This window comes from Cnephaeus nilssonii (assembly GCF_951640355.1).
Source record: "Cnephaeus nilssonii genome assembly, chromosome: 4".
Taxonomy (NCBI): domain Eukaryota; kingdom Metazoa; phylum Chordata; class Mammalia; order Chiroptera; family Vespertilionidae; genus Cnephaeus; species Cnephaeus nilssonii.
Genome location: NC_137075.1, coordinates 86,203,719 through 86,217,301, shown reverse-complemented (window position 1 = coordinate 86,217,301; position 13,583 = coordinate 86,203,719). Strand labels below are relative to the sequence as shown.

Genomic DNA, 13,583 nt, shown 5'->3' with positions numbered 1-13,583 from the left:
ACCCAGTTGTTGAACTCATGCTAAATATATTATTTTTCCTAATGCAAACTAGTACGTAGGTTATCCTTTTAGTTACCCACTTAGAAGGAAAAAACCTCAGGGGCTAATAATGCTTCTCTTTGGTTTTCCCCTATACCTCTTTAGTAGCTTCTACATTCCTTCGTTTTCTTTCTCTCTCTCTTTTTTTGTTTTACTTTTTCTATCACCTCATTGGATACATAAGCAGCTTTTGCAGCTAAATACAGCAGTTCCTCAAATATTTTGTTAAATGTTTTGTTATAGCATTGAGATGCTGTAGGAACTTAACTCTTGTTTATATCAGTTAGCCCAGTGGTCGGCAAACTCATTGGTCAACGGAGCCAAATATCTACAGTACAACGATTGAAATTTCTTTTGAGATCCAAATTTTTTAAACTTAAACTTTTTCTAACGCCACTTCTTCAAAATAGACTCACCCAGGCCGTGGTATTTTGTGGAAGATCCACACTCAAGGGGCCAAAGAGCCGCATGTGGCTCGCGAGCCGCAGTTTGCCGACCACGGAGTTAGCCTATGGTAAAAATTGGTTTCATGATATGAGGGTCATGCACACACCTGTGAGAAATACAGCCTACAAGGTTATCAGTAATTTGGCCAATCAGAGAGTAGTTAATCTAAAATTAGAGAGGGCCTGTGGGCCTGGGATGAAGCCTGGCACAGAGGCAGAGCCATGGTAAGGAGGGGAGAACAGAGGTTGGTGTGTGCATGGGGGGTTGGTGCTGGGCACTTTATTCTCGAGGTCCTAGTAGAGGAATCAAACCATGACCTCTTGGTTAGGACCTTCGCTAGGAGTTAGAGGATATAAAGATTGGAAATTTCTTTCACAATGTTTATGAACTAGTCTAGGAGATGAAATACAACAGGCCCATAGTTTTGCATCATTGCCTAATTACTCAATACTGATTTAGTTGTTGAATACAAAAGGCCTTCAGAGAAGGCAGAGTGTAGTGTGTTTAAAGTGGTTGAGAAGGTATCATGGAAAAGGTGACACCAAAAAAAATCCCTCTAGGACCAGCCGGGGTGGCTCGGTGGTTGGGTGTTGACCTGTGAACCGGGCGTTCATGGTTTGATTCCTGGTAGGGGCATATGCCCGGGTTTCGGTCTAAATCCTCGGTTGGGGGTGTGCGGGAGGTGGCTGATCAGTGACACTGTCTCATCATTGATGTTTCTGTCTCTCCCTCTCCCTTCCTCTCTGAAATCAATGAAACAATACATATTTTTAAAAATCGCCAAAGGATGGATCACATTAAGAATTAGGAGAGAGGAGGGCAGTTTGGGCTAGTGAGTGATTCTTGCCTTGCTTCTCATTTATTCTCATTAATATTCATATATATATTCATTTATCTTTTCTCTCAAAATCTTAGTGTTTCCCTAAGTTAGTCTTTACAAAATTACCCCCAAGGCAACAGGATTTACATGTGTTATTATCTGTCAGTCTTTTTGGAGGGGTCTAGATCAAGGATTGCCACTTGGTTGGCCATTGCTGGCAGTTGATGGTGTATGGGCCGGGCATTATCCTTGCAGAAGCTGAATTTGAATGCCTTTAGGTCCGTGGTTGGCAAACTGCGGCTCGCGAGCCACATGCGGCTCTTTGGCCCCTTGAGTGTGGCTCTTCCACAAAATACCATGGCCTGGGCGAGTCTATTTTGAAGAAGTGGCGTTAGAAGAAGTTTAAGTTTAAAAAATTTGGCTCTCAAAAGAAATTTCAATCGTTGTACTATTGATATTTGGCTCTGTTGACTAATGAGTTTGCCGACCACGGCTTTAAGTGAATCATGCCCCCTCAATTTGACACATTCCTGCCTCTACGCTTGTCTTACACCTGACTTGACTCAACATTGGGATCACTCGTCTCGTCAACACCTGAGTTTGCAGTTTATTGCGGTAAGGCTTCATTGAAAGAAGGAAAAGGAACTTTAACAAATAAGTTCTCAGGAAACGAAATTGCTTTCAGAGCTTGAGAACCGTAGTTTAGAACCTAATCTGCCCTTTTTCCAAATCTCATCTTAAAATTTCATTTGGCTTTTACTAAAGGAAGTAACATCTTGTCCTGTTTTAGGCTACTTTCCTTCTCTTCCCGTGAAGAATGATTGTCTGCCTCAGAACGGGAGACTGAAAGATGGAAGCTTAGAACAGTGCGCACTTAATGATTTTTGAAGCCTGGAAAGCCCATTTCTATTTAATTTACATTACTTTTTCCACTGAGTCTGACCAAGGGCCTGGAAGGGGGGAAATCAGCTTGAAGAGTACTTTCAGTATAAAGTAATGCGTGAAAACAGGATTAGAAATGGAAGCGCCTCTCAATATAAAAATTTCAGTTTGCCTCTGCAAATACCTTATCTTTCTTTTTGGCATTTTTTTTGGCCCTTTGCTGTCTTTTGGGTTACTGTAGTTGATAAAAGGCTACCAAACACTACAATAATTCTTGTTTGTTTGGCTGATGACGTATTTTTCTGCATTGAGATAGTTCTGCGGCCTAGTAAACGCTAAGTGCGTGCCTGTGGTTAGAACTGGATAGAAGCCCACGACACTCTTGCTTACTGCTCAGCTGTGTCTCTGACTTAAAGACGAGCGAGCCACCTTCTCAATTCTTGATTTCTCGGTCCCAGCTTCACAAGGATGAAGTGGGCATTAGTCAGTATCTGTGGAGGTTCTGAATGAAAGACTGAGTGTGTGAGGTGTTTATAACCTCCAAGGTAATTGGTAGAGAACAGTAACTTTGTTCACTTCTGACCTCTTGGCAAACGGGCTGGTTCTTTCTAGGCAAGTTGGGCCTAGGAGGTTGAAGGTAAGTTCCCTCTTCCTGGTGTGGAGCCTGTAAGAAATAAGCTGGGGGTGGGGAGGGCAGGGGATCTTAGAAAGGCAAGTAAGTCTCGGAAGAGTCAAAGCACAGGGCTCTCTGCTGTGCCTTCATGTCACCTTCCCTCCTCGCTAGGCACTGAGCGACCGCTTCAGCGGTGAGATCCCCGATGACCAGATGGCGCACAGCTCCTTTTTCCCAGACGAGTACTTCACCTGCTCCTCCTTGTGCCTCAGCTGCGGGTAAGTGAGGCCAGCTGTCTCCCCATCTTGGGAAATGAGACTCAGAATGGTGCTTCTCAGACATCAGTGTGTATGCTAGTCACCTGGGGTCTGGTTAAATGAAACATTCTGATTGACGGATGGGGTGGGGTCTGAGAGGGTGATTTCCAAGTTCCCAGGTGCTCCTGGTGGTCGGGGGACCACACTTGGAGGTTGCAGGGGATTCCAGGACACATGGTTATGAAGAATCTCCTGAAGATTTCAGCCTGGTTTAGGTGTGAAATGGACTGGCTTCTGGTTTGGGCAGTTTTTACTATAGAAAACTTTAGGTTACCCGTTGTCCGTGTTTCTCCTATCAGGGCTTTCAATCACAGTTTTTCCATTTATTCAACTAATATTTGATAGAGATCCCAGTGTGTGCACAGCACTGTAGTCCATATAAATCCTAGTTGATGCCTTTCACTGTGAGGGCAAATGCTTAGAGCACATTAGAATTATCCAGGGAGCTTGCAGAATTACCCAGGCCTGGGCCCCACCTTCAAGGAGACTGGTTTAATGGATCTCGGGTGGGGCGTAGGCACTGGAATATTTATTTATTTATTATTATTTAAAAAAATATATTTTATTGATTTTTTTTACAGAGAGGAAGGGAGAGGGATAGAGAGTTAGAAACATCGATGAGAGAGAAACATTGATCAGCTGCCTCCTGCACACCCTCTACTGGGGATGTGCCCGAAACCAAGGTACATGCCCTTGACTGGAATCGAACCTGGGACGTTTCAGCCCACAGGCCGACGCTCTATCCACTGAGCCAAACCGGTTAGGGCTAGGCACTGGAATATTTAAAAGGCTCCTGAGATTTTTCTAATGTGTAGTCTGAGTTGAGGACATTGCATTAGAGCAGTGCTTCTCAAACATCAGTCTGTATATACACCACTTTGTGATTTGGTTAAAATGCAGAGTGTGGACAGCAGTTCTGGGTGAAAATCTGCATTTCTAACAAGCGCCGAGGGATGCCTATGATGCTGGTCTGTGGACCACACTTTGTTACAGGGGACAGAGCATTGGTTCTCAACTGAGCATGCATCAAAAACTCCGGAAGGACATGTTAAAACAGATCGGTGGGTCTTGGCCCCACAGTTTGATTTAATAGGTCTGATGTAGGGCCTAAGAACTTGCATTTCTGGTAAGTTTTCAGGTGATGCTGATGTTGCTGGTTGGGGGACCACACTTTGGGGGTCACTGGATTAACCTGAGCTGTCGATGGCTGTTAAATCACAGTTTGGTGACTTGACTGAAGAAGCCCAGGGGATTTAAATGCAGTGTGTGTGCCACAGATTGCAGTCTCCACGTAGTGTACTCACTCCCCGCCTTTCCACCCCTTCACCACTATATTGTCCTTGCTCACATTTGCCCATCTACAGGAGGAGACCTTTCTGTTCTGAGCCTTTTCTGTTATAATAGCCCTTTTGCATTGAACCCAGTAGGCCACCGCCGGGCACGGAACCACTTGGCTCTGAATTTGTAAAAAGGATTTGGGTGTTGGATTAGACGGTCTGGGGTAGGGAGAACTAGGATTATCTTGGACAGAGGGATGTTCGTTGCCAGTGTGATTTATCTTCCTTTTTGCTTGCCCCGTGAGCCCAGCACAACGCTGGATCGTTGCTTTTCCATTCTGACTGAGCTTCCCCAGGGTTTCCAGGACTTTGCTTCTCCGTAGGGACATTCCGAAGTCCTGACCTGTATGCTGTGTTGTCAGGGTGGCCGGGCCCGCTGTTCATTTGGGAGGTTTTCTTGTCCGGCTTAAGCCTCCTCTTAGTGCTTTGCCAAATGTTGGGGGATGGTTTTTGTTTGGCGTCTTGGCAGCCTGTCCAGGTTAAACTTATTTCATGCTGTTTGGGTTTTTTAATTTCCTGAGAGCCTTTCCAGATCCATCTCTTGTCAAGGTGGCATCTTCTGGCGCCTCCATTTCTCCTGAGGGGCCAGGTGATGTTTCTAAGAAGAGTTTCCTCATTTCGCTTTTTCTCCTCATACAAGGTACTAATTGCTCTACCTTTGTAGTGATGCTGATGGCAAGGATAAGGGAGGCATGTGGGTCCTGAGACAAACTGTCCTCTGTGCTCAGGATCCCGGGCCTAGTTAATAACCAAGCTCTGGTTTGGGCCCCATCTCTGGCTCAGGGTCAGATTCTTCTGCATAAGTAGCATCGGTTCCATTGGCCGCCTCATTGTCAGCTTTTGGGCTTCACTCAGGGCTGGATGTAAGAACAGCATGAATCATGGGAAAGAAGGAGTACCTCATGAAGCCAAGAGCCGCTGCAGCTACTCCCACCAGTATGACAACCGAGTTTATACCTGCAAGGTGAGTCCCCGAGCTTCTCCCTGCTCCAGCAGCTGGCTGCTGGTCCCTCTCCTGTTGGAAAGATTGGCTTGGGGCAGCTTTGCTGCATCCCCAAGTATTTGATGTTCAAATGGAATCTCTCTGGAACTTCTCCCCGGCTCTAACCAAAATAACTCACACATGTTTGTTGCTGGGGCCTCGTGGAACTTTTTAAAAGCTTATTTTCCCCTTAGTCTCTTGAGCTTGTAGGCAGGGGTCACATACACTGGCTATTTGTTCTTCTTGCTCTTCAGGAACCGAGTTTTGATTTCTTCTGTCTGGCGGGTGTATAATTTACAGCTTAGTTTTGGGGCTTGGGGTGGGTATACATTCAGTTCATGACCATTCAGGGCACTGGCTTCTTTAGAGAAATGAACTTCCTTCTGATGTGCTAAACTCGGGGTCTGTAGACCCTCAGACGGTATGGTTTGTGGGGAGTGGGTGCTGGACAGGGATGTGAAGAGGCCACGGGGACCGGTTTCCAGAGAAGAAGCTGGCAGAGTGCTCCATGTTTCAGGCCTGCTATGAGAGAGGCAAGGAGGTCAGCGTAGTGCCCAAGACATCTGCTTCCACCGACTCCCCCTGGATGGGTCTTGCAAAATATGCCTGGTCTGGGTGAGTTTAAACAACATAGCTAAGGGTTATCTGGTGTGTTTGTCTCCCCAGAAACCTGGCAGGGTAATAGTATCTATTTGCATTCCTTGTAGGTATGTGATCGAATGTCCTAACTGCGGCGTGGTCTATCGTAGCCGGCAATACTGGTTTGGGAACCAAGATCCTGTGGATACGGTGGTGCGGACAGAGATTGTGCATGTGTGGCCTGGAGTAAGAGCAGTTTTATTTATTATTCTTTCTCTTGTATCGTTCAGTTATACATGTGTGTGGAAAAGTGGAACTTGTTTAGAAATAAGGTTAACCATGACTTTCAGTATTTTGGTGGTTTAGGAAGGCATGATCTAAAGAGCTTTTCTTGTTCTAGATCGTTATTTTCATTGTTTGCATACATACTAGAAGCACAACTTGAAATAAAATAAATGAAAAATTGATCTATTGTTATACTGCCTTTGCAAATAAAACTTCATTTTTATTTATTTTAAAATATGTTTTTATTGATTTTTAGGGAGAGAGAGAGAGAAACAGCTATGAGAGTCACTGATCTGCTGCCTCCTGCACAACCCCGACTGGGGATCAAGTCCGCAACCCAGGCACGTGCCTGACCAGGAATCGAACCTGCAACTTCTTGGTGCATGGGTCGACACTCAATCACTGAGGCACACCGGATGGGCAAACGTCATTTTTTCATATTTTCTTCAGTCATTTTCCAATTATAATTTACTTGCCATTTATCTGCCTTTTTTTTTTTTTAACCACAATACCATTTCCACATTGCTTCCATTTTTCATGATTCTCATTTGTAGTCATTGTGTAACATTATGTCTAGTGTTATAGTTTGATTCCCCAGTCCCTTTTTAAAGTTTCATGCGTGCTGTTTATGAGTTGTTTTTTGTGTGTTTTTTTTTTCATCATCAAAGAAAATGCTATAGTGACCATCTTTATATAAGAAAGCCATTTCTGTTTTGGAAATTTTCTTGACGTATATTCTAAGAAATGGGATTACTATAGACCCTTACTATTTTTTATTTATTTATTTTATTTAAAAAATATATTTCATTGATCTCAGAGAGGGAAGGAGAGGGAGAGAGAGAGATAGAAACATCAATGATGAGAGAGAATCATAGATCGGCTGCCTCCTTTGCCCCACACTGGGGACCAAGCCATGCCGGCCGGGCAGCCCTCACTATTTTTAATTTGACTTTTGAATTCCAGATGTTAGAAAAATAAATCTGCTTATGAGGCATTGATATGTTGCTTTGATTCTGCATTAAGCCACAATTCATACTTGGAATTACTTATAAATCACAATACATCCAAAACCTTTCCCTTCGTGGAAAAAAATAAGCAGTTTTCTTGAAGGGACTTCCTTGGTGGTGTTCCCCTTATTGGGTGATTTCCAAAGCCACCGGTTAGCCTCTGAGGCCTACCTGCAGACCCACCTCTGAGCTTACCTGGATCCTTCAGGTACCACATGACTGACCATTTCCTGTTGTTTTGTTCCTCTTCTTCCCAGTCTCCCCTCACATGACGGTCCAGGCTATTCTGATCCAAGGATTTCATATGGCCTCACACTAGTCTAATTTTCTCACAAGGTGTTTTATGACTGTCTTTTGTTTTTGATCTGCCTTAGTTAGTTCTTGCAAAAGCTGTCGTCTCTATGGCAAGATCGTTTCTAGTCCAAGAAAACAGGAACACTGTGGTGTACTGTTAGTCTGCGCTCCTCGTCGTCCTTGGAATTAGGGAATACAGGCTCCTCTCCTTCTGTTCATTCATTCACCCATCCGTTACCTCAGCATATGTTGTTGAGTACCGTGTGCTCAGAATTGAACTAGATACTTAACAGAAATACAAAAGTGAAAAAGATAGGTCATTGTTCTCAGAGTTTACAGTCAGCTGCATCTTACACGTGGCAACAGGATTCCCGGAGATGCACAGCTATTGGAGGAACTGACAGGAAGGGCTCCTAACCCAGCCTGGGAGGGGGTTTCCTGCGGGAGGTGTCGTCTTTATGGGAGTGTTTCCTGGAGTGCACATCTGTTTGTGGGCAAACTAAGTCCTGATTGAGCAGCTGTGCACCAAGTCTTCTGGTCGCCTTGAAGAGAATCATTCGGTCATGACTGGTTGGTGTGATGTTGCCGAGAAGCCAGAGGGATTCCCGGTCTGTCCCCGTTTTTCTCTGCCAGGGAGTTTGTGGTTCTGAGTTGGAGGTGATGAGTGTGCAGCTCACCCAGGACCCTCGCCCTTTTCCTTTGAGTCCCTTCCCTCAGAGCATGATGGGAGCCTGCATTTTCATTTCAGACAGATGGATTTCTGAAGGACAACAACAATGCTGCCCAGCGCCTCTTGGATGGGATGAACTTCATGGCTCAGTCGGTGTCTGAGCTTAGCCTTGGGCCCACCAAGGCTGTAACATCCTGGCTGACAGACCAGATAGCGCCAGCCTACTGGAGGCCCAACTCCCAGATCCTGGTATGGTGCGGCATGCTGCTCCTGTAGCCCTGGCATGGCCCGTTTTGCTTGTGTCGCTTCACCCTGTCCCAAGCTTGCTCTGTGGGGGAGGCGTGGGATTTCTCTCCCTGTCAGGTTAGCTCCCAGAGCATTGGAGAGGGGCATACATCAAGGCAGGCAGTGTCCTCTTCGCCCATGGATTTCCCTTCATGTTATTCTGCAAGTGTTTTCTTTGTGGTAGATTTTAGTTTCTTTACCTGCAAGGGCCAATCATTATTGATCAGATGCCTAAGATCATAGATACAGAAACTGAAGGCCAGGAGCCTTTAGAGATCTGTTAGCGTCATCCTCGGCTTGATCCATAAATCCTGACAGCACCCACAGCAAAGGAGCACCGAGCTGTGGCCAAATCCTTGACAGGGAACTCGCTCCTCACCAACTTCCCAGAGGCCGTTAAAAAAATAGTCTCATTTCTCTTCTGGCTAAATTAGCCTTCTGAGAGCCCTGTGACTCAGCCGCATGATTGGAGAACCTTTCCAGGCACTTCTTGGAAGAAAATGATAATCATCGCTGCTTCAGTGGCTGGAGGTTTAGGGCCCCTCCCTTAGGACTGGCAGGGTCCTGCCGTTTCAAGGCGGTCCTGTGGCCCTCCCCCTGGTATCGGTAGCTTTCTCAGCTGAGCAGACATGAATGACACCTGCCTCTCTCTGTTCTGGGCTTGGAACAGAGCTGCAGCAAGTGTGCTACGTCCTTTAAAGAGAACGACACCAAGCATCACTGCCGGGCCTGTGGGGAGGGCTTCTGTGATGGCTGCTCATCCAAGACCCGGCCGGTGCCCGAGCGGGGCTGGGGCCCTGTGCCCGTGCGGGTGTGTGACAACTGCTATGAAGCCAGGAATGTCCAGTTAGGTAATGTGGGGTCTGGGAGCTGCAGGGTGGAGGGCGGGACCTCTCTCCATGGCACTGGGTGTTGGGAACTGCCCAGCCCTGTTCTTCACTGCATCTGCTGACAGCAGTTGCTCCCTTGGTCTTGGTCAGTCTGAGTGCTGGGGTGGTGGTGGGGAGTTGTTAATCCTATCCTGTGTTTACCAGACATGGCTTAGACTGAGTCTTCTCCTTGGAGAAGGTTCTAGGTCATGCTCTGGAAGCTTTCTGCTTTACTTTAAAGAAAGGTTATAAGGTAGCTCTGGAGGGTTGAGGTAAAGGACTAACAGATGCCACCTGACCCGTAGCCCAGCCCCGGGGGTCGTTGCAGGGCAGCACAGTGGTACCTGGAGAAGAACCCAGAAGCGCTCTGCTCGGCCCTCCGAGTTTTCCTTTGGGAAGTGACTAAGAGCTGACGGCTTTTCCTTATCATTGTCTGCAGATGTCACTGAGGCACAGGCGGATGACGAAGGCGGGACACTAATTGCTCGGAAGGTGGGCGAGGCCGTGCAGAACACATTGGGAGCCGTGGTGACAGCCATTGACATACCACTAGGTGGGCCTGGCAGTGCTGCTCTGGGTGTCGTGTGTGTGGGATGAAAGGTTTCAGAGGGCCCTGGGCTGTCATTTTGTCAAAGGCTTGCAGACCCAGGCTGAATTGGGCAGCAGGAAGTTGGCTGAAAATTGATGAACATTTGCTTGCTTCTGTGGAATACCTCAGTGGTTTCGTGTTTCCCTCCGGAGGCCATTCTCTTAAACCACTGATTGCTGCATAACAAACTACCTGAACATGTAAAGGCTTCAAACAACCACCATTTCACCATGTCTCACAACTTTAAGTCAGGAAGGGTAATTCTTCTGTTCCAAGTGGCATTGCCTGGTATTCCAGTGTGGCAGCTGGACTGTCTCGAGGGTCCAAGCCAGCCTGACTCACGTGCTGGGCCTGGGCAGGGTGCCTGGAAGTAGACCCTCCCTCTCCATAAAGCCTCAGGCCTCTCCGGGTGGCTTCTTCATTGGTAGTTGGACTTCAGTACATGGCGGCTCAGGCTCTAAGAGCTAATACTCCAAGAGACGAGTAGAAGCTGCCAGTCTCTTTTAAGCCTGGGCCTGGGCACGTGTACAGTCTTCCGTAGGCACAGAGCCTGCCTAGATTCAAGGAGGGGGCACGAGTGTCAGAGAATTTGTGGCTGTGTTGAATCTGCCACACCAGCCAAGCTGTTACTCATTCAGGATTTAAGATGGCTCTTCCCTTCTGGCCTGGTGGAATGGGGTGAAGACCAGGCATTGTAACCAAGATGGGGAGAGGGAGGGGAAGGGAAACCCCCAGTGTGTGGAGGGCTTAGGCAGGGTTGTGTGGGCTGGGGTACTGCAGCCCTTTGTAGGGGAGAGTCCAAGGTCTCCTGGGTGGGTGGTAATGAAAATTGCTTGTAACAGATGTAATCACCGCGGCTCACAGAATGAGCAGACAGTGAGCTTTGACTCCAGGGTGTAGGAATAGATGGATTTGCCCAGGCTTGAAGTTCAGGTTGCATCCGCTGTCACGGTAACTGGGAGAGGCAGGCTGCCCTTGGCGCACAGAGCCTGCCAACTGTGCTCGCCAAGCGCTCACTCGCTGTCGGGTCCCAGGCCCGTGCGTGAGGCATGTTATTTCTTGTAATCCCCACAACAGCTCTTGAAGGTGGGTGGTTAAAGACGAGGAAGCTAAGGCCCTGAGGAGTAACCTCTTGTAATCTTGCAGCTGCTAATTAACTGGTGCTCAATGGAACTGGCATTTGAATGAAGATATGTCCTGACTCCGACTTGTTGTTGTTGCTCCAGTGGTTCTTAATGCAGCTGCACCTTAGGAACACCGGGAGAGCTTATTGATACACACATTCCAGCTCCTGGGCCCCAGCCCTGAAGATTGTGGCTGGGGTGGAATGGGTGAAGACCAGGCATTGCCTGTTTAAAGGGTCCCTAGGTGATTCTGTGTGCAGTTGCATTGGGAGCCGCTGGAGGGTCTGAGGACGCCTTCGTGCACCGTGGGAGTGGGGGTGTTGGGTTCCGCGTGTCCCGCCCAACATGGTTCCTTCCTCGCCACAGGTCTGGTAAAGGATGCGGCCCGGCCCGCGTACTGGGTGCCCGACCACGAGATCCTGCACTGCCACAGCTGCCGGAAGGAGTTCAGCATCAAGCTCTCCAAGCACCACTGCCGGGCCTGCGGCCAGGGCTTCTGTGATGAGTGCTCCCATGACCGCCGGGCTGTCCCATCTCGAGGCTGGGACCATCCTGTCCGAGTCTGCTTTAACTGCAATAAAAAGCCCGGTGACCTTTAACCCCAGCTCCCTCTCCCCATCCTTCACAATTCCTTAGGTTCTCAGGGTTAGAAACAGAAATCTCATCGAGGTAGGCCCTCCTCCTGGTCACCTGTTGTGGTGTGTGTCCTCTCTGCTCATCCTGGGCCTTCCCCACGCTGTGGGGTGGGGCAGATGGCGAGCTGGGGTGAGCCTGGCGGCAGGCCCGAAGGCAGGAACCCCTCAGGGCAGAGGACCGAGCAGCTTGCGGAAGCCGTTGCATTTATATCAGTTAAAAAGAATAAATATATCCCCGTGTAGACATACGAAAGGCATACGGAGTCTCTCCGGGCTGCTGGTTGCAGACTGAACACAGTCTGCCCCCAGCACAGGGATGAGGTGGCAGTGGCAGCAGGTCTTCCCATAAAACCGAGCCAGGTTCAAAGCCACTGTGTTGCTGGCCACCGTTTCTTCTTCCCAAGCCTCCGAAGCCTCTCCTTCCCTTGCTTTTTCCCTTCATGCCTCTTGGTTGCCTGGGGAAGTGAGCTTCCCAGGTGCTGGCTTGGACTAGCCCAGAAGGGATCTGTCTACCTGGGCCCTCCCGAGCTGCATCCCAGGCCGTGGCCTGGGCCTGTTTCAGAGACCACTCAGCTTAGCGTGCGGGTCACCGGAGTTGGTGGAGGGTGAGGGGTAGGGTCCTCAGCCCTGAGAAGTCAGAGTGCAGGTGATGTGACACCCTCGTACCTGGGGAGAGCTTGGAAGGAAGTGGGCCTCCCCAACAGTGTTTCCTGCTTGTTGCTGCTTCTGTCTGTGCATCCACTCGGCTTCCCAAAGGCCAGCCGTACCCTGCTCCGAAATAGAGCACCCACTTCCCACCCCTCTAACCTCAAGCCACCATCTGCTTCTGAGTGTTGCACTAGGATTTTTATTGCTTATTTTGAAGTGTCTTAATTCTTTGTTCCCAGACACATGACCCCTCTAGCTATTGGAGGGGTGATCATGAGCAATCTTCCAGGGAAACAGAGCACAGAATGGACTGTTAGTTATTTTCTGTTTTTTTTTTTTTTTTTTTTTTTTTGAGTATATATAAATATTTCAACAGATCATGAAGAAACAAATTCTCTCTGGTCCTTGCAAGAGAAGTCAAACGAACTTTTGTTTCTCATTAAGAGCTGGGACATCCATCTCTGGCATGACTGGAAAGACTGTTGTGCTGAATCCTGTCATCATGGTGGATTTTATCTTCAATGGCCAAAAACGAAGATAGAAAAAGTGACATAGTTCTTGACGGAACTGGTGGGTGGGCGGAGCTTCAGGGGGTACTTGGCAGTCACTCTGGTGTGTCAGTGTGACGTGAGCCCTGGAACGTGTTGGTCCGCAGACCTGCTCCCTTGCTCCCGTGGCCGTGACAGGCCCTACTCTAGTACTGTGTATCAACTTCGCTGTTATAAAGGACTCTTCCTGCTGAACGTGGACTGTGCGGCTCCTTCCTTTCACGCCATCAGTAAGTCTGGCTCCCTCTCTAGCTGATAGGAAAGTAGCTGGTGGCTTTCCAAGCAGAAGCCAAGCGAGAGGTGTATTTCTAGGGTGATCATATTTTACTGTAAATGCCTCAGGCTATTACTCTAATAAGAACTTAAAAAGCATAGCCCAAAACCACAAAACCATCATGTGGGTTTTAATCTCGTGACAATGGGCTGTTTTCATCAGCTTTGCATAGATAGCATGCCCCAGCCCAGTTGGCTAACTTGGACCAGGAACTTGGTGGATATTCCTTAAGTGTGTTCAAACTGATGGTCCGAGAATTTCTAGTGGAAGGAACTCTTTCTAGAGCTCCACACCTGCTCACTGACTGTGCTGTTCTCTTGTGCTTGGGCTGTTCCGCAG

At 48.0% G+C, this 13,583-nt stretch overlaps 1 protein-coding gene across 2 annotated transcripts in view; it reads left to right on the top strand.

Annotated features, from left to right (window-relative positions):
- Nucleotides 1–13,165, top strand: part of ZFYVE1 (zinc finger FYVE-type containing 1) — a 45,255-nt gene extending 32,090 nt beyond the window's left edge. For both annotated transcript variants that reach the window (XM_079769061.1, XM_079769060.1), the window contains exons 5-12: nucleotides 2,973–3,079; nucleotides 5,311–5,419; nucleotides 5,955–6,052; nucleotides 6,145–6,262; nucleotides 8,351–8,521; nucleotides 9,228–9,408; nucleotides 9,866–9,979; nucleotides 11,506–13,165. In XM_079769061.1, the coding sequence (XP_079625187.1) occupies nucleotides 2,973–3,079; nucleotides 5,311–5,419; nucleotides 5,955–6,052; nucleotides 6,145–6,262; nucleotides 8,351–8,521; nucleotides 9,228–9,408; nucleotides 9,866–9,979; nucleotides 11,506–11,738 (1,131 nt within the window). In that variant the 3' untranslated portion in view covers nucleotides 11,739–13,165. The remainder of the gene's footprint in view (nucleotides 1–2,972; nucleotides 3,080–5,310; nucleotides 5,420–5,954; nucleotides 6,053–6,144; nucleotides 6,263–8,350; nucleotides 8,522–9,227; nucleotides 9,409–9,865; nucleotides 9,980–11,505) is intronic.
- Nucleotides 13,166–13,583: the final 418 nt, after the last annotated feature.